The sequence below is a fragment of the Phalacrocorax aristotelis genome, chromosome 15 (assembly GCF_949628215.1).
Source record: "Phalacrocorax aristotelis chromosome 15, bGulAri2.1, whole genome shotgun sequence".
Taxonomy (NCBI): Eukaryota; Metazoa; Chordata; class Aves; order Suliformes; family Phalacrocoracidae; genus Phalacrocorax; species Phalacrocorax aristotelis.
The window spans coordinates 4,218,929-4,242,368 of NC_134290.1; the positions used below are offsets into that span (position 1 = coordinate 4,218,929).

The 23,440-nt window shown below is 50.8% G+C and overlaps 1 protein-coding gene across 1 annotated transcript in view; it reads right to left on the reverse strand.

Moving 5' to 3' along the window:
* KSR2 (kinase suppressor of ras 2) overlaps positions 1-23,440 on the reverse strand; it is an 83,441-nt gene that overhangs the window by 8,647 nt on the left and 51,354 nt on the right. The window contains exons 12-16 of the mRNA XM_075110729.1: positions 21,002-21,043; positions 20,613-20,679; positions 18,288-18,336; positions 17,201-17,568; positions 3,568-3,664 (exon numbers count right to left, since the gene is read on the reverse strand). Coding sequence (XP_074966830.1) covers positions 3,568-3,664; positions 17,201-17,568; positions 18,288-18,336; positions 20,613-20,679; positions 21,002-21,043 — 623 coding nt within the window. The remainder of the gene's footprint in view (positions 1-3,567; positions 3,665-17,200; positions 17,569-18,287; positions 18,337-20,612; positions 20,680-21,001; positions 21,044-23,440) is intronic.

Here is a 23,440-nt window from a genome sequence, read left to right on the forward strand (position 1 = left end):
CTGCTGACAGCTCCATGTGGCGGACGTTCAGCTCAACGGGATGACCAGCTCTGGGAACAGGGAGGGTGATAAAAGCCATTTATCCTGACTTCAGCAGGGCTTTTGCTGCTGTCTCACTTTTCATTCTCAAAAGCAGACTAGGGGAACTTGGTCTAGAGGAAGCTACCAGAGGATAAATGCCAAGCAGGCCAGCAAACTGTTCCTTAAGAGCAAATACCAGTGGTCCCTGACTAACATGAGAGGATTTATTAACTGGCTTTCCATGGCTGTCCATCCTAGGTCTGATCTTTTCACGTATCGTCATTAACCACGCAGGTAGTGGAACAAGAATGTATTTTTAAGTCTGCAGCTGACATGGAGCTGCGAGGCACGATCCAAATTCAGAAACAATCTGCAAAATTGGGAAAGCAGCCTGAAAAACCCAGAAATCCTCAAATGCAAATGCCCAGGACATGGGAGAAACCCTGAAGGTACCAAGGACCCACCAGCGGCACAAACCCACAGGGCGCTGCTCCAGGGGCAGCGGGAAAGGCTGAGGGCAGTGTGCTGCTGGGGACAGCAAACACCCAAGCCCAGCGAGTCATGGGGGTTTACCTGCACCCCTCGGCGGTCACATCCCAAAGGCCCTCTGCTAAGGGGTGCTGGAGGAAGGAAAGTATTTGGCACCGTGGCTGGCCCCAAGATGCCACAGCTTCAGCTGGATGCCGGAACCTTCCAGGCACCAGGATTAATTAGGGGTCTCCGGGTTGCAGCACATAAAATAATGATGAGGTTTAAAAAACAGCTTTAAAATGTCACTGTCACCTTCACAAGGTGCCAGGGTTGTGAAAGGAACAGCATTTCAATGCCGTGAGCCTGTTCCTCCTGCAGGTGCGGTGCAGGGCCCCAGGGGTCCATGGTACAAGATGAGACCCAGCACCACGGGGTTGCTCTGCAGCCCCTTCCCATCAGCCAGGGTTGACGGGAGCTCACAGCAGGCAGCAGGGACTCGGCACCCATGCTCACCCAGCAAGGATGGGAATGCATCTCTCATGCAATCACCGAACGCAGCCAGCCAAGCCTTTGCTGAAGGTATTTCTCAAGGAGTTCTCGGCAAACCCAAATCCCTTGCCTCGCTCTGCAGGGTATCACACAGATCCCACCGCAAATTCCATCCCCGCCGCCTTCACCCCTGGATGATCTGTGAGAAAACACTCTCGGCCCAGTAATGCCTTAATTTGCTCGGCTGCCCGGTGTGCGTGAAAAGCCAGCTCCCTCTGCCGGCTTCGCTTCTTAAATAAATTAACTTCTGCCTCCGAAGGATCACAACATAACGAGAGCCCTTGCACCCACTAATCCAATAAGCTTAACAGCTCTCCTATCACATATGGGGGCTCAGAGGATAAAGTCAAACAACAGCCGTGACCGGCTAGGAGAGTTAAAGTCTCCGCCGTGGTCCTGACTCCAGCTTCTCTGGACAACGGTGCCCCAAGCCCAGCCAAACTGAGTTGTCTGGGTTTTCCTCTGCCTCTCCACACCAGCCACCTCCAAGTCCACCAAAACATCCTTAACATCTGCTGATGGCTGACACGGAGAGGTAGGAAGGCAGAGAAGCTGCTCGTCCGGGTGTACACCAGCGGTGGGCCATGTGTCCAGGGCACAGCACCAAGGCAGCTGCGACAGGGGTGTGATGGACCTTCTCCTGCAACCCTGAGCCACTGTCTTAAAGATCACTCCAGTGTGTAGGGAGAGCCTAGGCTCAGCACCTACATCACACATCTTTGCCATCAGACCTCTGCTAATTCCTACGGGGACCTGGGTCAGACCCAAAGTCCCTCTGCCCTGCAGCGGCTTGCAGTAGGAGCACCCAAACCTGTACTCCCAAGGAGAGGACGCAGGGAAGCTGGCTTGCTGCTGGGCCTACAACCAGGTCTGCATGCATCCATGCTGATCTTCAGCAGATCTCATGGCTGACATTGTTCATGGCAATGCTTTCATCTCAGAGATCCAGTGATACTTCCCCTGTGCTGGCAATGCCTCGCAACACCCCGAGGACTCTCAGGTTTCCAACCCGTTCCTAATGCACACGCAGCTGCAGGAGCCAACAGTCTCTTAGCCTAGTACTCAAATCCCCAACCCACATAAAGCCGTGTAACCCACACACAGAGAAAGGGGCTGAACAGAGCCGTTACCTCCTGCTGTGAACATCTGGGAGGCAAGAACCCTGAGCACAAGCACAGTGGTAGTCAGGGGAAAAAATATGAGGCAAACTTATGTGATGCCTCAGACATTTCCTCAGTGGGAAAAAAATCATCTTTAAAAAGTGGAAAATACAGATCAAAAATAGAAGTGAAGCAGAGAGGCCCTCGGCTGTCCCAAGCACCCTGAACTCAGGCCACGGTTTTGCCACTCCAAGACACCCCTTGCAACGCCAGCTCAGCAAAGCGGTTAAGCCTATGCTCAACTGTCAGCTCCTGCCCAGAGCCCAGAGACTTCGAAGGACTTTGAGGAATTTACTTTAAAAACATCATGCACTTTGCTAAATCTGGGTATAAACAAACACAAAACAGGCAATCTAAAAAGAGGCAGCATAAGCACAGGCAGGGGAATGGCACCATTCAGAATATACTGCAGAAGATATTCTGATTTATAACATGGATTTGAATATTCAAGGGGGTTTAAGATCTGCCAGAATAACTTTTTTTTACTTTTTTTTTTTTCATAGAAATATGTTAAACATGAGCTCAGTCCCAGATTATTTGGTCTTGCTGTGGGCTGGAGGTGCTGGCTGACCTTGAGCAGGGCACAGGGTTAGTGTCATGGCTCCCATGGTAGGACACGTGCCAAATACTTTTGGTATCGTTTGGTGTTAAATATGTTTGGAATCACAGTACAACCCTACTCTGGCAGACGGCTCAACACCTCTTGGGAAAACGAGCCACTGCAGACACTTCATGGGAAGCTTTGATGGCTCAGGACCCAACTTCCCAGCGCTTGACCCTGCCACGTGAGGATCCTCCCCGGCATCTATTTATACAGTCATGTCTGAAGTGTTGACGATGCACTTTGAGTCATCTCTGTGAAAGGAAAAGCTTTTTTAGCTCTGAAAAATGTACGTGTGCTCTGCCTCATGGCACGCACAGCCCCCTGCCATGAGCACCACGGCACTGACTTCCCCAGGCGCCTTGGCTGCAGGGATGCTTTCACTACAGAGACATGGAAACCTCAGGCCAACTGCAGATTATTATTTTTTTTTCCCAAGAGGAGAGGAATATCCAACTAGCAACTCGCTCACAGCAGCAAAGCTGGACTTAACCACCTGCACTTCCTAGGGGGAAGAGGAGCTGTGGCCAGCATGAGCCCCCAAGCTCAATACTGCATGGAGAGCCCACGGGAAGCCCTGGTGCCACCCCAGTTCAGCTCAAAGTGGGTGAGAGAGGTCTAAAAAACCTGGATTTTAAAGCCAAGATGTGCTATCCTGCCCAGCCTCTTTGGCTTCTTCACTCCTGCTCCCTGGAGCAGCTCAGCCAGGCTCTTGGCCAGATCCGGACCCCCACGGGGCCGAACTGGCCCCGCACCATACCGTACCTTCACAATTTCTTGTGCTATCTGCCTCGTCTTGTTGACATCCAGGACAATTTTGGCATCTCTCACCACCGAGTAGAGAGTCCGTCCTTTACACAGGCTGAAAGAACAGGAAAAGGGAGAAGATGAAACCACAGTTTATAAACCCCCACTGAGAAACATCCCCAAATTATAAAGGCAGCGGCTGTGGCAGGGAACTATAAATAACCACAAGAGTTTTGGCTACATCTCAAGGCAGATTGAAGATTCAGCATGGAAACTGGGGGTTCTCCCCAGTTTGGCACTGGGAGGGAGATCGTGCTGCTCCCCGGTGTGCGCTGGTGCCATCACCGTGGTGCTGAGCCCCACAAGGGGTAACCTGGGCTGGTCCCCCAGCTCTTCCCCACGTCCCAGCCACAAACAAACCACCTGGTCCTCTTGCTTCAGACTTTTTGTGCAAAACTGGCCGCGGCTCCCCGCCTCTTCCCTCAGAGGATACAATACTCACAGATGTAATATGAGTCAAAAGAGGAAAGACGGGGAGGAAAAAAAAAAACAAACCCCAATGCACTGTACAATGTCCTCCAATTTTCCTTCTCGTACCAATTACAGTAAAATCTATTTACAGAGCCTTAATTACCAAAGGCAGCTGGAGGGGGAGGGGGGGGATATAAACCAATTAAAAATATATTGACATTTGAATATCATAATGGAGTACGTGGGTGGATGCTGCCTCGACTCCTGCCCACAAAAAAGGGCTTTTTTGCTTTTCTATATCCACCCACGTTCATTACAGGCAACTTTAGAAAGATGAGACTGGATACCTGTGCCCAGGAAATAAAGCGCCTGACATACATCTCGTTAAAGAGGCTTCGGCAACCACAGATGTTAATTTGATCCTGTTCTAGTTAACAAATAAAAAGTTACAGGTTTTAATTCCTCTGCTCTCCCCCCGCTGCAGCCTTGCTCAGCTCCATGGCTTTCCCCTTTGCCCTCTCCTCCAGCTCCGGGGATGCCAGCACAGACCGGTCTGGATTTGTCCCCTGGGAGATAAGGGTTTTACCCTTTTTGGATGGAAATAATCAGCCCAAACTGTGCCTCATTACAAGGGCTAAGGAGCATCACACCGAGCCACCATGGGCGTGCCTGCATACCATGTTGCTCAGATGGGGAGAGGGGACAGTTTGGACCCCCAGCTTGGGCGAGGAAGAAGAGGCACACCAAGGGCAGCGATGCTCAGCGCAGCCTTGCGGAGGGGTGAGCATCCCAGCCCCACAGTGACTTCCCCCGCTTTGCAAATCCAAAGAAATCAGGATTGTAATGTCACAGTAAAGCCCTGCTTTTATTTTTTACCCCGATACTGGCTCAGAGCAGTACGATGAGGCAAAACCCCCAAGACGCTGTGCCATGTTTTCCTTGGGGACATTGAAAACAGCAATAGCAATCCCCCCGAACTGCAGGGTCATCGCCGTTCCCCCATTACTGCTGCACGTCCCCTGGCAAAGGCCATCACCTGGGTACAAACAAATGTGATCCAGAAAGCAAGGGAAGCTGACCTCTCAGGAGCTATTTGGGGGATTAAACTGAGTGGGATTGGGATAGCGCTTATTGGGAATAAACCTTGCTTGCTTCTTTAGAATCTCACATATACAAAGCACCCTCCTGCTCCTAAGCCAAAAGCTCCATGTTCTTTCATGGGCAGAGAGAACAATTTTCAGGTCAAGAAGGAACCGGACCAACCCTATATCTCACATGTTTTGGAAAGGCAACAGCATCCTTTAGAGCACTTTTTTGCAGGCTGTGTTGGAAATAGCCTTGCTGGATGCAAGCAAGCCACGGCAGGGGGTTTAGGGCATCTTCATACCCATGCAACCGCCTCCCAGGTAATGCTTTTTCTTGCTCAGGTGTCTCAGCACACCCCTGAGCACACCAGCCGGACTGCAAACCCGAGGTACCCGCAATTACAAACACCATCTTCCTCTAACTAAACCAGCCATTTCCTATCTTCTGCAATAGTCTGGCTGCAGTCATGGAGAAATATGAATTTGTCTGAAGATTAGGATCCAAGCACTCGAACTGCCACTTGGAAATAAGTGAGAAAGACAAACCTTGGGTTTCTGCAACTGGAATTAAAGGGTGCAAAATAATGAAAGACCACCTTTCCAGTATGAAGTTTTTTGCACTAATTTGCTAAATAACCCTGTAAAGCTTTAAGTTTCATGATGCAACAGGATTTCTGCCACCTCCCATGTCCTGCCGGTGCATGAGGGAGTTCACCCAGCCCTCCATGCTCCCCAGCAAATGCTTGTTTTCCCCAGAGAAAACCATTCCAGAAAGTTGCCTGGAGTCTGTATTAGCCATGAATCGACACTGCAAACGCAATGAATAGATTAGCACTGGAATAGGGTTTGATTTCAGCCCTAAAGTGAGTTAAGATCAGCTGTTTTCCTGGAAAAGGGTTGTTTAGAGAAAAATCCTTAAATTTCTGCTTATCTGAACTGCAGAAATAACCCCAGGAACAGAGCCTGCAGCCCTTCACTGATGAGATTCCCATCTCTCCACTTAATTTACAGAGGGACCTCATCAAAGAAGACAGCAGATGTACCCAGCGCAAGCCCCAGCACAAGGAGAGCAGCCACTGCTCAGACCCGGAGTGGTGGTACCAACACATGGTGAAGCAGTGTGGGCACGGGACATGCCACTACTGCTCTTTAGACCTTGGTAGAGCCATTGAGGCAGCCCAAGTGCCTCTCGCCTCCGCTCAATGAATAACTCCTCCGAATGAATTCAACTAGCAACCGCCGCACCGGTATTTGTTAGTTTTCTTGCTGGATAAGGAGCTGCCAACGCAGAGATAAAGCCTGGTTGATACCTATTATGCAGCACCTGAGCCCATTCAGCCACCACCTGCAGAACCTTTTCATGGCAGAGCTCAACAATTTCGCTTCTTCTCGCTCCTCGTCTGCTGTCAATCGTTCCCCATTCGGGCAGGAGCGGCAGGCACAAAGCGCGTCTCCCAGGGCACGCACATCATCTTCTGCCTTTCCACTTCAAGAGGTCTATGCTGAACCGTGGCATTGAGGTACCCAGCCGGCTGCGAGCGAGCGATGCTGTAGATCACAAGGCCAGAGACCGCCTACTCTTGACACCAGAAACAAAGGCAGACGATTTGCATCTTCAGACAGATCTCAGCTTATTCACCGCTGAAGTACGTATTCATAAACAAATACTTGTCATCTTCTCCTAAACCTCTCCATCCCACCCGCTGGCAGAGCAAGGAGGTTGATGACACATGCCCTGGCAACCTGTGGTGACCAAACCCCAGCCAGAGCCGAGGGGCAACAGGGACAGCCACAACGGGCAGCTTGGGGAGATGCAGAGGTCTGTCCCGGGGTCCCCAGCATCCAGGAGTGCACCTCAACCCATGGCATGACCTCAGCTCACAGCCTTCCCCCCACCAGCCCTGTCAAAAGTCCTGGCCTCGTGGCCCCATCCCGCTGCAGATGCAACTCTCTATTCAAAATGAGTTTTTGAAGTGTTCAGCCAAGCAAGCCAAATCCCAAATTGCTTTATAAACACTCTGCATTTCACCAGCGTGGGCTGAAGACATCAGCAACGGGAGCAAAGCCAAAGCGACTTGCAGAGGAACAATTTGGGAGGGATGAGTGAGGAAGAGCTGGAGCACTGCCTCTTGATATTTTTGCCATTTGATGGGAAAACAGCCACATTCATCCCCCACCCATTGGGGCTTTTTCCCCACTCCCGCAATATTGATGGCCATCACCTCTATAGGGTTGAAGACCTGAGCCTGGCTTCTGCTCAGGAGCAGGGATAAATTCAGAGCTGATGATACCGCAGTTGCACGCAGGTCACGATGCCATTACTTACCGGTGTTTTGTGCTTTTCTTCCCCCTGCCCAACCATCCACACAAATGCCCATTAAATTAAATAGGATCATTTGAACACCCCAAAGTGATAAATGCCAGACCCCAGGAAGCTCATTACTTGCTAGTATATTGATTTATGGGGAACCAGCTAAGATACCATGGTGATAGCCAGCACTATACACCCAGGGGAGACGCAGAAGGAGAGAGTGGGAATTAATAATAAGTACTTTAATATAAAAATACGTCTGCTAGCAGGTTACATCTGTGCTTGAGGAAAGACAGAGCAAAGGAGGGGCTGCCCAGATGCTTACACATTGCCCATCAGTTTACTGATTTTTCATATTTCATGCAAATGAAGAAATCTTTGGGGAATATTAAGAAAGATACGGCCACAGCAACCAGAACTGCTGAGCTGGGACTTATTTGGCAGGGAGAGGAGTGAGTACTGCACACACCTGCACGTGCCTGAGTTATTCGGGAAGTTTTCAAGCTCTTTCCATATATTGGCTTGTTTTTCTCTTTTACTGACGTCTGTCAATTGTGCTTTTGAAACTAGGCAGCCACAAACGTGTTTCACAAAATGGAAAATTAAACAAGGCTGGAAGAGCAGGAAAGGGAGAGGTTTGGGTTAACTTTTATCCCTAGGCTTTATGTTCCTCAAAATCAATATGAAATATTGCATCCTTGACGCACGCTCTCCCTGCTACATCAGCGTGAGCGAAGCAGAGAGGTGGCATCATCCAGCCCCACCAAGGGATGCTCAGGACTGGTTTCACTGGGATTTACCACCCCTGAAACTTCCTGGTGAAGTGAATCAGCTCTTCTCTGAGCCACACATACCCAGCGCCCTGAGATCTAGCATGGAAACGTTTCAGCCCCAGCACAACAACTTTTATTTCATTTCCCCCCTCTTTGCTGTGCCCACTGGCAAGCAGAAAGCCACCTTCCCCTCTGCTCCCATTGCTTTCATCAAAGCAACATCTGGTTTCCTTCCTCCCCAGGCACTGACAAACACCATCCATCCTCACTGGACCATGACCAGGGAGGAAAGCAGCAGCCGAAAGCTTCACAGCAGCACAGTGCCATGAAATGCTGGACCGGGAGTCCACAGACCTGATGCCGAGCATCAGCATCCGTCGGGGCCTGGTCCCTTCAGGGGCACCCCGGTACTTTTCCCAGCAAACTCCACCTCCAAACTGAACTCTTACACGAGTGTCCCAAAGCAACCCCACTGGGGAGGCAGGGAATTTGTTACTTGCCACGAGCAACACTTTTGGCCATAGCAAAACCTGCATCCCCAGCCTGGAGCTCTCAGCGACCCAGCTCCTGCTTTGCACAGAGGAGCCTCTGCAGAGCAAAATTAGCATGGGAGAATAGAAAAGCCCTGAAGAGACGATGCTCCCATCGTCCTGCACTCGCTATCTCCGCCCGATGGAAGCGCTGTCTTTTGATGGATAGTACTTAGGAAGCAAAATTTTCCTCCCAGCAGCTGGCACACGAGATAACTACAGCCAGTGCAGCCAAACCACAAGGCCTGGAGGAGGAGGAGGAGGAGGAGGAGGAGGAGGAGGAGGAGGAGGAGGGGGGGGGGGATCAGCCTCCCTGAAAAGTAGCTCCAACTCCATCACAGCGTTGGAAAAAAACAAGTTATTTAGAAAAAGCAAACTCCATGCATTTTTATTTGAAGGAGACAGTGTCAGAGGAGACGAGCTATTCTACAGCTGCAGGGAAAGAGCCAAGAAACAGGTGAATGCAAAGCAGCCACAGGCCCCAGCGGCTTATCTAAAGCCCTGGTTGCAAACAAGTCATCCAAAAGTACTTGATGCTTCGGGTGCCACTCGTTGCCTTTTGAAAGGGTGTGCTCATAATCAGCTCTGAGAGGGCTGGATGGGTGTACAGAGATGTGCAAAGGTGCTTTGACCTCTCCTTGCCTTTGAAGGAGCCTAATATATTCTCTGTGCTCTGATTCTCCTGCTATTTTGATCTTCAGGACGGAAAAGACATTTTAAGAAATACCTTCTCTTGAATAGAGGAAAGAAGCAAGTATTTTGATGGAGATGGCTGCTTCACTAGAACTCAACTCCACTTTGGAACAGCAATAATAATTATTATCAATAAAAAATTAATAATGCTGTCACAGGAGGGATCTATTTCCCTGGCAGCCTCCTCTTTGGCTAGGCAGGAGGGTGCCAGCACATGGATCCCCCCACAACCTGCCCCAGGAAACAGCCCTCCCTGGCCCCAAAGAGGATCCCCGGCATTGAGGATGCTCAGAAAAAATAAGGACTCATGCTGAGGTGTCACTCAATAACAAAGGGAAGAGCTGGCACCAGCAGAAAGACTTGGTGGGACCATCTCTCAGCAGGGCACTTAATCACAGGCTTTCCCTTAAACACCCGATTAAATTCCTTCCTCTCTAGTAAAGTGCTTCAGCGCTGAGTCTCGCTGCCTTAAGTACTTTCCCTGAGAAGTCACGGCCAAAACAGAAATATTATGGCATTTTGAAACACTTTTAAAATACAAAGGAGAACTTTCCCCTCGAGTATCCCCTGCCAGAGGAGTGTGTTAAAGTGGTGCTAACAAACAGCCGCTGGCAGGGATTTGATGCTACAATGGGTAAGAGAAGCACGGCCAGCACCAAAGCATCCAGCTGCTATTTTGACATCAAACACCCTTGCAGAAGATCAAGCCACTGCCTTTCCCCATCCTTGCCATTCTCTTTGCTCAGGGTATTTTGGTTTCTTCCCCAACTCATCCCACTCCGCAAGCTGCCAAAAGCAACGATGTCTCCTGGTGGAAGTTATATACTCACTTAATGTATATATTAATACACATATCGACTTTCCTGTTGTCTGTCATTATCAAGATTTATCCAGCCTGATGGCCTTTTATTGATTGCAAAGGAGTGTATTCCCATGGGTCAATCAATTCTGATCCAGCCTGTGGCATGAAGTCAATACCTATTTATTATATGATCTACGAGCTCCATTACTTTAACTGCTGGGAAAAGGGAAACACAGCAGAAAGTAAGAGGAGGGAAAACAACCAAAAGGCAGGGCAGGAGGTGATGATCTGGCTCCCAAAGCGGGTGCTTGAACCTGGGGAGGGTTAGGGGAGGCAGGACCTCATGGATTCTGCTCCCAGAATACACCCATGAGTGGGGAGAGAAGGGCCAGACCCTCTCAGAAACGCCCAGCTCTGGGATGTGTGGCTCCAGCCCAGCATGGAGGAAAGCAATGTGGCAGCTCTGTGCCTCAGTCTCTCTCCTGTTGAGCAGGATTTAGAGCTCCTACTTAACTCTCCAGGGCAGGAAAGAAGGCTGATGGATGCATTTTGAGATCATTGGGTTGCAGTGAGGAGAAAAAGTCAATTTGTTGTTCATTAAAGCCCAAACAGCCAACATTGCTCCATGGAGAGGAGAACGGGCTGTCTGCAAGCAGCACGCACAGGCTTGTGCAGCTGGTCCTGGCCCCACAGAGCCCCCACAGGGGAAAACCAAGCAGCCCCAATGTGCTTTGTCTTAGTGCAAAGGCTTACACCCTTCTCCACTTACTCCCATCCTTCAAACCACATTAAATATCCACTTGGCCCCCAGCTCCCTAAGCATTAAGATTTACAAGCCCCAGATCCTTCGCAGCTGAGCTGGGACACTGTAAATGTCAGGAGGTTTGGCATGGGGAAAGGCTTGGAAGACCTGAGCATTTAAAGCCGAGCTTTGTCCAGAGCTCCCCTGTGCCCGCAGGGAACAGGCTCCGGGGATGGGAAAGGATCCCCTGAGAGGAGCTGGGCTTGTCCCTCCTGGCAGCAGAGCCAAGCATTAGACATTGCCAAAAGCCAGCACAGAAATAGATTATTAAATCAAAATAAACCCCAACATTTAGCCCACTCAGTGCAAGAAAGTTATCTTGTAAGATACAGCCGTAGCATCTCAGATATTCCTACAATCCCCCGCTCTCACACCTTCCCTATCAATTTGTAGCAGGTGCCGCATTCCCTGTTATTAAATCCAGTGTGCTTTGCCATAGAGGAAAAAGAGCAAACTCTCTTTTCACCTTTGGTATCTCAGACAAGGAGAAGGCCTGGGTTGGTTTTCATCCCCAGCACTCAGCTCCCACCGCTAACCACCAGATCCAGGGAAGGGTTTGGGAGATGCTCCCTCTCTGGCAGAAATACTCCAAGTTCCTCTGCTGAAAGGCACCTTCGACAAATTAATTCTCTTTATATAGTCCTGCCATGGTCAAGCTTAATTCCTAATGTTCTTCAATGTTCTCCTTAGTCTTCCCAGTGCATCACAGCAGGGACATAAACCGTGGCCACGCAGCCCCAGCTGGGACTGCCAGCAGCCATCAAGTTGGCTCCTGGTTGCACCCTGTAAATCTGGAGTCATTCTGGCATCACACCATGATGAGAAAGAGGCCAAAACCCGGCCAGACACACCTCAGAGTGCAAATCCCAGGGTCTTTGAACAGGCTTCTAGCACCACATTTGAGGTTTTAACTAAACACCAAGTAATCTTCTTAGAAAAGCTGCATCAAATCCCCCACGCAAGTCAGCAGGAGCTCAAAGCATGGGCAAACTCCAGCTCAAACCTCCTCTCTCCTGCCTTTCAGACTGCTAACCTCGCTCCCTTCTTGCAAACAATATTCCCACCCAACAAGAGCCATCGGTGTGCCCCCAGAAAGCTGCACCCAATGTGCCGATCCCCCCCCCCACTTTCATTACAGACTCATTGAGACCCAGGAGCCTTGGGAAGGATCAATAAGCATTGAAACCCCCCTTTTTTTCTCTTCCCCAGAAGGAACACCCAGAATCCTAAAACCTGGTAGTTTCTGCAATCCATTACCTTCGTGGGTGGCTTGAGCCATTTCAATAGCATTTGAAAACTGTTAGACTTTGTCCTTTGAAGGACCTCCTGGGTGGCTGAGGCTTTACGTCCCCTCCCCATGCTGCCACCAATGGGGGCCAGGACCAGGAGCCCCGAGGAGCTGACGTGAGCTTACCCAGGCCTGTTTTTGTCTCATTCAACACCAGCAAAACCAACTTGTCATTTGCCTGTATGCAGCATAAGTGACATTTTTTCAGTCCTTTCATTTCCACCGGGGTGAGGACTTTGATGCTGTTTCATGCTATCCATTATGCAGCGCTCAAAGCACCAAGGCTCACATTTGCTTTTGCTCAAGACTAATTAAGATGAATGTTAACTGTCCCCACTGCTCATTACCCAAGAGAAAATCTATTAGCAGCTCTGATGGAAGTGATCTTTGGAGTCACCACCTCCTATTGCCAAAAGATGCTGAATTTCTTCCTTTCCTTTCTGGCCCAGACAGTCACATTGAGAGACAACTCAAGAACCAGAGACTTATAGAATGGTTTGGGTTGGAAGGGACTGTTAAAGGTCATCTAGTCCAACCCCCCTGCAGTGAGCAGGGACATCTCCAACTAGATCAGGTTGCTCAGAGCCCCGTCCAACCTGAACTTGAATGTTTCCAGGGATGAGGAATCTACCACCTCCCTGGGCAACCTGTGCCAGTGTTTCACCACCCTCACCATAATAAAAAATTTCTTCTTTGTACCTAGTCTGAATCTACTCTCTTTCAGTTTAAAACCATGACCCCTTGTCCTGTCACAACAGGCCCCACTAAAAAGTCTGTTCCCATCTTTCTTATGAGTCCCCTTTAAGTACTGAAAGGCCCCAATAAGGTCTCCCCGCAGCCTTCTCTTCTCCAGGCTGAGCAACCCCAGCTCTCCCAGCCTGGCCTCGTAGCAAAGGGGCTCCAGCCCTCGGAGCATTTTGTGGCCTCCTCTGGCCCCGCTCCAACAGCTCCATGTCCTTCCTGTGCCGAGGGCCCCAGAGCTGGAGGCGGCGCTGCAGGGGGGTCTCACAGAGCGGGGCAGAGGGGCAGGACCCCCTCTCTCACCCTGCTGCCCGCACTGCTGGGGACGCAGCCCAGGGCACGGTTCACTTCTGGGCTGTGAGGGCATTGTTGGCTCATGTCCAGCTTTTCACCCACCAGTACCCCCAGGTCCTTCTCTGCAGGGCTGCTCCCCATCCCTTCATCTCCCAGCCTGTAGTGATATCACAGGTTGCCCCAACCCAGGTGCAGAACCCTGCCCTTGGCCTTGTTGAACCTCGTGAGGTTCTCATAGGCCCACCTCTCCAGCCTGTCCAGCTCCCGCTGGATGACATCCCATCCCTCAGGCATGTGAACTGCACCACTCAGCCTGGTGTCATCTGCAAATGTGCTGAGGGTGCACTGGATCCCACTGCCTATGTCATTGATGAAGATTAATCAGTACTGGTCCCAATCATCTGGCCAGACCAATGGTTAATGCAGAGAAAATCAGAGCGTTAACCCAAAGCATCACGCCATCAGCAAGCCACTGCCTCAGTTTCACCTCCCAGCTTTTGCCCATGAGCCGCAGTGTTTGGAGGGAGAGATTTCTTTCTGCTAATGAGACAATCCTTGAATATCACAAGCAAGCAGGAAGGAAAATGTAGGGATGTGAAAAAGTAAAAATAAACCCATCTATAAATAACTCGTCTCCGGCAGCACCAGGCAGCGTTGCATGGTAAAGCCCCTTCCCGGAATGGGGAGCTGCTTCCAGCATGCCAGCAGGAAAATGGAGATTTCTTTAACAGCTACAAGAAATTTATCTTGTCTTGGTGGAAAAAACATCATCAAGCCATCACCTCTGGGCACCCAGGAGAAAAGGGGCCTCCTCTGCACCAGCCAGTTTGGCTCCAGGGATGCATGTGGGGAGGAGCGGGCAAGGAAATTTAGACATCCTGTATTTGTCTCTGTAATTAGCCCCATCAGACAGCTGGGACTGATTTCCCCCGCTCCAAGCAAAGCCTGATTTAAAGTTATTCCCACAAACCCATGGGGAGAACTTGAGTCCCTTCGGAAGAATCCTGTTTGAGGAGTGATGCTCTCCCCTGCATAAGGCTACCAGCCTCCCTCCTCCCCCAGTGCCACATCCTGGACCATTCCCAGTATATTTGACCATTCCCAGTCCAGCTCAGGCCACACTGTCCTCTTCCCAGACTCACTCCCTACAATGCCCAAGCAGCAGCTCCCAACTGTGCCACAGCAGAAGAGTCCCCAGGGCTGTCATATCCCTTAGGAAAGACCAAGAAGCAGGGCCAGATAAGGAAACATGCATGGGGTGGAGATCTCCACATGGCTAGAAGGCTTTTCCTCCACAGGAGATGATAAGAGACATCCCAAGAACCCCACAAGAAAGTTGAGCCAAGGATAAAGCAGACAAGGACTGCAGGCACAAGGGCAAGGGAGCATCCCTGTGCTGTCGCGCTGGGAAATGCAAGGGATGCTTTGCCCCGAGAGCCCCAAAGGTGCCTCCTGGGGAAGCACCAACAGAACATAGCCCCACGGAAAGCCTCCAAGGGGAATAAATTGTGTCTGGAAACGACCTCAGGGCTAAGGGATATGCACTCATGCAGTTCTGGGCTTCCCAAAAATTCCCTGAGACTGAGCGCTGAGTCCCCTTCAGCATCCCCCTTGGTTTTCCTGCATCCTCATGGCCAGCCCACCACCAACACTGGCCACGAGCCGATCACACCCCAGAAGTCCCAACAGGAGAAAACCAAACAGGGTTCCAGCTGCAACTGAAAAATCTATTGTGATGTTGATTCAGCCTTCGAAGAATACAGATAAAAGCAGGTTGCCGGTTGTAGGCAAAGAGCAGGCAATGCTTGGAGAGGTTGCGAGCACAGGTTATATTTAGGGCAATCCAATAAAGCTGTGCTTTGACCTTAAAAAAAGGGACCAAGTGCAGCTGGGGAGAAAAGCAAAGTGAGCAGCACGCTTCGCAGACCTCATATTAATGCATCAAGCTACTGCAGCGCACATATTTATTTTGTCAAGCTGTCAAAAATGGCACCTTTATGGTTTTATATAAAGAGGCATTAGAATAGAAAAAACACTTTGCAGCTAAAAAAAAGAATATATTGCCCGGGTTTTGATACTGAATAGGATTGAAAAGCTGAGTGAATAGAGGCTGCAAATGGATCGCAGAGCAGAGCAGGATGGAGAAGCTGCATTCTCCTCTGGGTAGAAGCGGCAACACTGCCTGGTGTAACACATGGACGGGGTCTCTGATGCATCGATCAATACATGTGTTTACACACTTTTCAAAAAGCTTTTGGCCTAAAGCTAGCTAATAGATGGAGATCTGAAATGCTGCTAAATTTTTCCAGATGACTATTTTTTGGTCCAAAATAAAAAGCGTATTTTTTCCAGTCCCCAGCTGGGGAGAGCTAGCCCCCATTTGGGGTCACCCTGCCTCCAGAGGATGCAACTCCTGAGCCAAATTCAGTGCATGAACCCACCAGAGCAAGCGATGGCATGAGGAGCCACAAACCTGGATTGAAATCCGTTCCTGTTGAGGAAGGAGGGGAGCAGAGCAAAGCCCCCACCCCAGCACCCACAGAGCCACCCCAGCTGGGACCAGGGGACCGGGAGGTGCCGCTTTCAAGGGGACATTAGGAAAGGATGATGCAGTATTTCATTGCTAATGGTTGTAAGAAGTGTCGCCATTTCAGTGCAGGCTTTTTGAAATGCTCACAGGAAGAGGCTGGAAATTCAACCTCAACTTGGGGAAACTTCTCCAAGAGCAGGCAGCCCATGGCAGGATGCAAAGCAGCACCATATCAAGCCCCGTGGCTGAATATATAGTATAGAGGTGAGCAAAATAATTGAATACTCAGAAATAAATGTATTTCGCATGACAACAGCTGCTCCAGGAGTGGCTGCAGACCTCCCTGCCTCGAGGCCAGTGGAGATGTTGTGATTGCCCACCCATGCAAGGAGTACTCCAGGATGCTCAGTGTTGCATTTCCCACCAGGCATGTGGGTGATGGCAGGTACATGGCAATTCCTTGAGACTAAGGCAGCTCTGGAGGTGTTTGAGATGGTTTGGGAGACCCCAAATCCCAGTTTTCTTCCCAACCAGCTGTGAGAAGTCCCCTGCAGCAGTCTCATTCCTGTATCTTGCTGCAATGCCCCTGAGCATCACCAGCCACCCAGCCAGCAGCTCTTCAAGCCCATCCCAAACTCACTCTTATTAGTCCCATACCCAGTTTTGGGTGTAATAGAGACAACAGCTTTGGGAAAGGGAGGGAATGCCTTGACTTGTCTTGCAACGTTTCCCACATCCTCAGGAGTGAGGAGACCCCCATGGTCAGGCTCTGGTCTCATGGAGCACCAGCTCTCCTTGCAAGGGCCAGTTTTCCCACCTCTGCTGCCCTTCTGGCCATTTCATGGACCATTGGACCTAACACTTACATCCTGCTGAGCTTTCGGATACCCGAGCTGTTTTCACAGCACCAAGTTATTCATCAAACCTGGTGTCTGCATGTGACCAGCCGCTCTGCACAATTAGAGGACTTCCCGTGCTGTGGCAGCACTTGAGCAGGGTCCAGACCCCATCACCAGGGGCCGACAAGGGCACCACACAAAAAAAACCCAACCCAGAACAGAAGCTGCCAATCCCACCAGGTTACATCCCTGCTGGTTAAAACAAACCATTCCTGCCTCAAGCTCCACTTCTACAGGAGAGGCATATGCCTGGACTCACTTAAATCAGTTTACTATCATCTGCCTTACAGTATAAATCACAGCAGATGGAGAACATCCCTTTGCTAGGGCAGGGAGGCACAGCCACTCTTGACTCCTGGTAGCATTTGACGGCAGGAAGGTGTTTTGGAAAGCAAAAATTATTCCGGCTGAGCACGAGGTGTTGGAGCTTACCTGGTGATGATGGCAAGGTGGGGAGGGCTCATGCAAGCTCCCATGAAGAGCACCACATTCTCATGCCGGGTCTGCCGGTACGCCATCACCTCCCTCTTGAAGGCCTTCAGCTGGTCCTCATTGTCCCGCTCGATGTCGATGAGGCGGATGGCCACCTCCCCATGCCAGCGCCCGTGAAAGACCTGCCCAAAGCGGCCCTTGCCAATGAGCTCGCCAATCTCGAGCTGCTCGAAGGGGATGTCCCACTCCTGGAGAAAGATGCTGGTCTGGCTGGCCTTACGGGGGAAGTTGCGTGCAGAGAGGAGTGAGAGGTTCATCTCTTCAAAGTCATCCTCAGACTCCTGCGCCTCCTCAGTACCTTCCTCGTTCTGGTGGACAGGAAAAAGGTGAGCACAATAAAACAGGGAGAAAAAAAAAACCAAACCCATGACCAAGGGAGATAATGTGGACAAAACCCACTAACGCACCTACTGCTCCCTCAGACCCAGAGAAACCAGGCAGGTACCTTCTAAAGGCAACTGGGCAGCTGCATTTTATACAAAGCCAGCAGAAACCCAGATTTTGCAGGGAGGCTTTTATTTACCCCAGGGTTAAATGTAAGAGAGCGGCACACTGAGGCATTTAATTAATTTGCCTGAAAGCAGCGTTTCATCCTACCCCTGTCAAGCTGTGTTCTGCTAATACCGACTGCTCCCAACCCAGCACCCCTGGGTCTGCAGCCCCCAGCCCCCTGGGACAGGTCTAGCTTTTTTTGATGCTCTGTATATGCTTTCTACAGCATTTACAATGCCCATTAAAAGCTGCATCTTTGTCCTCATGCTTCACCCCTTTCCCTCCACCACATTTTTAATGCATCTCAGAAAAGCTCATTGAATTATAAACTTGAGGGCAGACACGAAGCCCTTTGGGGTCCCTCTTCGTGGGGTGGGGACACGGATGGCTGGGCAAGAACATGCCTGGCCATTAATTCAATTATCAGCAATTTCACTGCACAGATGCTAAACTTATCTGGTTCCTGTGAAATGTGCCCCAAGTTGTATATAAAATAAAGGCCCGTTAAGCAGAGGAGCGAGCCCAGCCATCTCACCTCCGAGGTGGGCTCCACTTCAATTTGAAGCAATGGGTTTCCTTCCAGGCTGTTAAAAGAATTGCTGAATTACCACCAGGTAAAAACACAGGTGGGGAGCACGCGCAGGCATTGGGTCCTGCTTCCCGCTGCATGGTTCTGCACCAGGACTAAAGGGATCAGGGAAAGAGAAGTACCAGGCTTGCTGCCATTTGGGAGAGCAACACCTTCCCACCCACACCCTGGCTGCCTCCATCCCCCAGAACGGCCCTGGGTGCTTACACGGGTGGGGGGAGGATAGCAGGGATGAGCAATATTAATTATCGCATTAATTAATATTGGATATGTGAGGTTTCAGGATGGATTTGGTGATGCGGGAGCACACAACCAGGTCTCCATTCCGTTGCCCAAAGCACATGGTGCTGAGGATGCACCATCACCACATGCCCTGGGAGGCGTCACCCTGGGCTAACCTGGGGTAAGGGACAGATTTAAACCCTCACAGCTTTTGACTGTATCGAAGCAGCAGTGGGGCAAGAGTTCATGGCGTTTTTAGGTGGTTTCTAAGATCAGAATTACCTTCCCAACAAACACCAGCCAAAGCAACAACCGTGGGTGATTAGCAGCCAGAAGAGAAGAAAATGGGTTTTTCAATTAGTTTTGAGAAGTGGAGGTTTCAAAGACCCTCCCTGCAGTAAAAGCACCCAAATTTATCTACTTTCCCAGCTCCCTGGGTCAGGAGCTCCTCTTTTTCTTCTCCACTTACACAGCATCTCCCACCACCAGGTCCACAACCAGGGTCTCGCTGCATCCAACAGTTAACAGGGAATTAGGGAAATTCCATGGGGAACATCAGTTGGAGCAGCTCAGGTGGTTTCAAGCACAATATAGATATATTATAAAGTATTATCATCATCATTAATAACATAAATAACAGCATCCCCTCCCAAAGGCAGCAAGAATCACAGGGGAGGCATAACACGCCCCAAGCCGCTTGGGCGCAGTGGTCCTGTGCTTCTTATCCCATTCAATTGCCACTAAAGAGCTATAAATCCCAGGGCAGGCACAGGTGCATATACAAAAAAGGAGCCGACCCTGATATTTTAAGCAGCATAGAAAACCCAGGTGGATGCAGACAGCTTCTGCCATCCATCACGATGCATGGGCAGTTTGCAGGAGGAGTAGTCTCCTCTGCCTGATTTTTAATCCAGGCACGAAAACCTGTCTCCCAAGTATCTGACTGTAGGGAGCAGAGTCTGCTTTTTAACCCAGCAAAGCCTGGGGTAACCTCAGCAGCTCCCGTTGGTTATTTTTCAATGGGGGGAGCAAGAGGAGAATGGCACATTTTGCATATGGAAAGCTATTTTCCCACAAAAGCCTGCCAGACCTATGCCCGATACCTTGCTTTAGGTGCCAGCCCTACACCAGACACCTTGCTTTAGGCAGGGAAGGGAAAAAAATAAAAGGCTTTGACTTCACCACTTTGCCATTAATTTTCCAGCTACCAGCCACCGGTGGGGACAGCAGCTTGGTCCCTGTCTCTCCCATCACCTCCTCCAGAGGCGAGATCCACCGGACCCCCCAGCAGTTGCCAATGCTGTTGGGAGAGCGTGGGCGGACCAGACACAAACCGTATCACAGCCTAGAGTGAGACCCTATCTGTTAAACTCCTGGCTTGGTAAATCCTTCATTTATAATAAGGACGAGCAAGCAACCCTGAACTGTACCGTGGCTGCAGGACGCTGCAGGGGCAGCACAGGCGCAAGGACCTTGCTGAATCTGATGATCTTAGAGGACTTTTCCACCCTTAATGCTTCTATGAATGCCAGATTTGATGAAGGCAACCTGCCAGGGAGAGCTAGTCCTAACATCAGTTAGATACTGCATTTCAAAACTAATTTCAGTGCAAAGTTTATTGGACTTAAAAATATTACAGCTGGGGCTGCAAGAACTGCCTTTATTAAAACTACCTCAAAGACCCTGATTTTCTGCTTATAATTTAGTAAAAGATTAATCGCTTGGGCTTTGGCATCTTGTGGGTTTTGCCTCAGACTGAAAGTTAGATTTTTTTTCTGGGGGTTGTAAATCAATTCCCTGCCCTCTCCTTTCGACCTTTCTCCTCCCCGAGACATGAGCCAGAGCCGTGAGCTGGGTTAGGGCAGCAGGAACACTGGGGGTTTACCACGACCATCCACCCCAAACTGCCCAAAAGGCATCCCTGCATCCCAAACTGGTCCTGCAAAGCCAGGGAGGCACCCATGGGTGCCTGGAGGAGGCAAGGTGCAAAGGATGTGCTGCCTGGGGAGGGGAAGGTGAAGGCAGCTGGGAGGAAGGGGAGGCACTCACATGGGGTTGGAGTTGACGGGGTGGAGGACCACCTGCGGGGCTCGGGTTGGCGTCTCGGGGACTACATCTGGGGAGAAGAGAGTGGAGTGAGAGTGGGCTGGGAGGCACCAGGAGCCCCTTCCAGTGCTGGGGACACCCAGGGGAACTAAACCCCACTGAAAACCTCCCTTTGTCCCCTTAGCTATAGCTGGGTATAACTTAGGGCCACCCAGCCCTGCACCATCTTAGAAGTGCATGGTCCTGCGACAATATACTGGTTTGGGGGAGAAATCCCACTCCAGCACAAGCCCCCTCACAAATTCAGGGGTTAAGAAAGCCAGACATGCACCCACCCCCCGAGGAATATCTCAGGACCCTGCATTTCAGGAGAGACTTTCAAAGAGACTTACCTGGGAAAATGAACTGCTGCTTGTACTTGTAGTAATGGGAAGCTGGAAGAAGATAAAAGTGGGGTTAAACACCAACCTGCAGAGCCAGACACTGGAGAGACTCCAACCTGTGCCCAGTCCTGCACCATGAAACGCCACCCCCAGATCCGGGTCCCCCTCTATATGACCCAACCTCTCCCACCTCCATCTCTCCAGAGGATGCCACCCATGACGGCACGTAGGGTGCCCAGGCCAAAAATTTAGGACCTCAGCCCTCTAACAAACTGGCTGGATTATAACTTAATTTTTGCCACCATCAGCTACTGCTCTATACCAGTAATTAATATTTGGAGAGTGCTGATGTCATCTGCAAAGTCGCTGCTGGGATTTGGATGTCTGATTGCCAGCAAAAACCTGCAGGGTTTGAGTGCTGGGCCTCTGACCGGCCTTTGGGAACCACTCGGCATCGCAGAGACACTGAGTGATGCGTTTGCAGCTGCTGCCCATCTTTGCTCAGTCCAGCCCATCTAACTGTGCATCTTTGCCATGCTTCAGATGCGCGTCCTTCCTGGGCTGGCTGCCTCCCTCCCAGTGCACCGAAAGGACCTGGCAGCTGTCAGGAGCAGCAGGAGCTGCTGCCCAAAGCCAGCACTGCAGAAGGGCTCTGAGTGGTGATACCCTCCATCAGCTCCCTGTCACCAGCAGGCAAAACCCAAGGCCTGATTTGACTCACGCAGGCAGGCAGGTCATGGGTATGAAGGAAGACAGAGCTGCTGAGGCCACCAGAGGTTGGCACCAGCTCAGAAGGCACCTTCTCCTTGGGCTTCAAGACCACAAAGACTGCCCCTCAGCTTATCCTCTCCAGCTTTGAGACTCCGAAGACCGACCTCAGCTCTGCAGCGGGACCTGAGCACCCCTAAGCCAAGATCAAAGGAGGCTCGAAGGTAATTCTGGCAGAAAAAGGTCACCTTGTTGCAACTTCCAAGCTCAAATCCTAATCCCCAAGATGACCATCTTGAAGAGATGAACCATGGAGAACTTCCCGCACAGGAAGATGAAAGCACAGTAAGTCCTGCTTTGTCTACCCACTTGACTGGCTCCCACTTGCCACAGGGCTCTGCTCATCACGGGCATTAAAGCAGGGAGCAACCCCCTCTGAACTGGCAGGGTCTGAGCATGCCCCATTCAAACCCTGCTGGCCAGCAGGTGTGCCAGGGTCTCCCTGCACTGGCTCAGCTGTGGCAGCAGCAACAGCACGTCCAGGTCCCCATAAGAAGATGCTGCTGCCCACTGTGGGGGTTACTTCCGTGGTTTCTGCTTTAAACTAAATGAAATCACATCTAAAAAGACCTGCAGGGAGGTCTCTGCTCCAGAAGTGATGCATGACAAGGTCACCAAATGCTGGACCCTCTGTCCTGTACCCCCAGACCCAGGCAGGGTCCATGCTTGCCCAGGAAGCAGTCTGGGGACATTAATCACTGCAAGCCCAGCTATCACACTGCTGAGACATCAGGATCCTTTGGCTCTGGCTAGACCTCCACAAACTCAGTTGTACTGGCATGGAAACCCACGCCATGTACTCAGGTTTGCAGCCACACCGTGGACTATCCTCCCAGCACTTGGAGGCTTGAGGGCTGCAGCTGGTGAAATCCCAACCTGGGGAACGGGAGCCAAGCCCCTCCTCACCAGATGGGCCACATCAATCCTTGCAAAGCCCAATGCTTCCTACTAGCTCCTCTGCTGTCTTCCTCGTGCCACTCCAGCGAGCAAGACTTGTGCACAGCTGTAGCCTCTCCAGGCACACGAGGACCTGTGTTGTTCAGTTTTTATTTTTTTCCAGTTTTTGGAAATGTTTGTTATTGTGGTGATGGATCCTGCCAGTCAAATCCTCCCTCACCGCCCTCCTCCTCCCCCTCTCTAGCTGAAGGCTTGTCAAGGTGGAAGGGAGGAATCACCACTGTGCAGCAGGATCAGCAGAGAACAAAGGTGCTATATGGTTCCTCCAGAGAAGCAGTCACGACCCTCCTTCCTACCTGGCCCAGTTCATTAACCCTGGGGGTTTTGGGATGCAGGAGGGACCCCAGCCTCCTGGATGCTGCCCTGTCAAAGAGGCTCAAGGCCACGGGCCAAACAGGAGTCAGCATCCCTGGGCCAGCCAGGAGCAGATGCGTCCCAGGTACCCAGATAAGACTCAGTGGGACAAGCTACGTCAGACACCCCCAGCATCAGCTACTCTCCACTATCATCCCACACATGCTACCAACAAGGCAGTTGGCGACCCATCACCCCAAAGACACAGTGAAGCCAACCCAAGTTACCCTTGTAGAGGGGTAAGACCTTGTTTCCCGTTTGCTGTTCAGGCAACGCAGCAGGCACGCGCCACAGACAAGTCATGCTTGGAAAGGTTTTTGTAGCCCCAAGTGCAGCAGGGTACAAGCAGAGGTTGCGCTGGCTCCACCC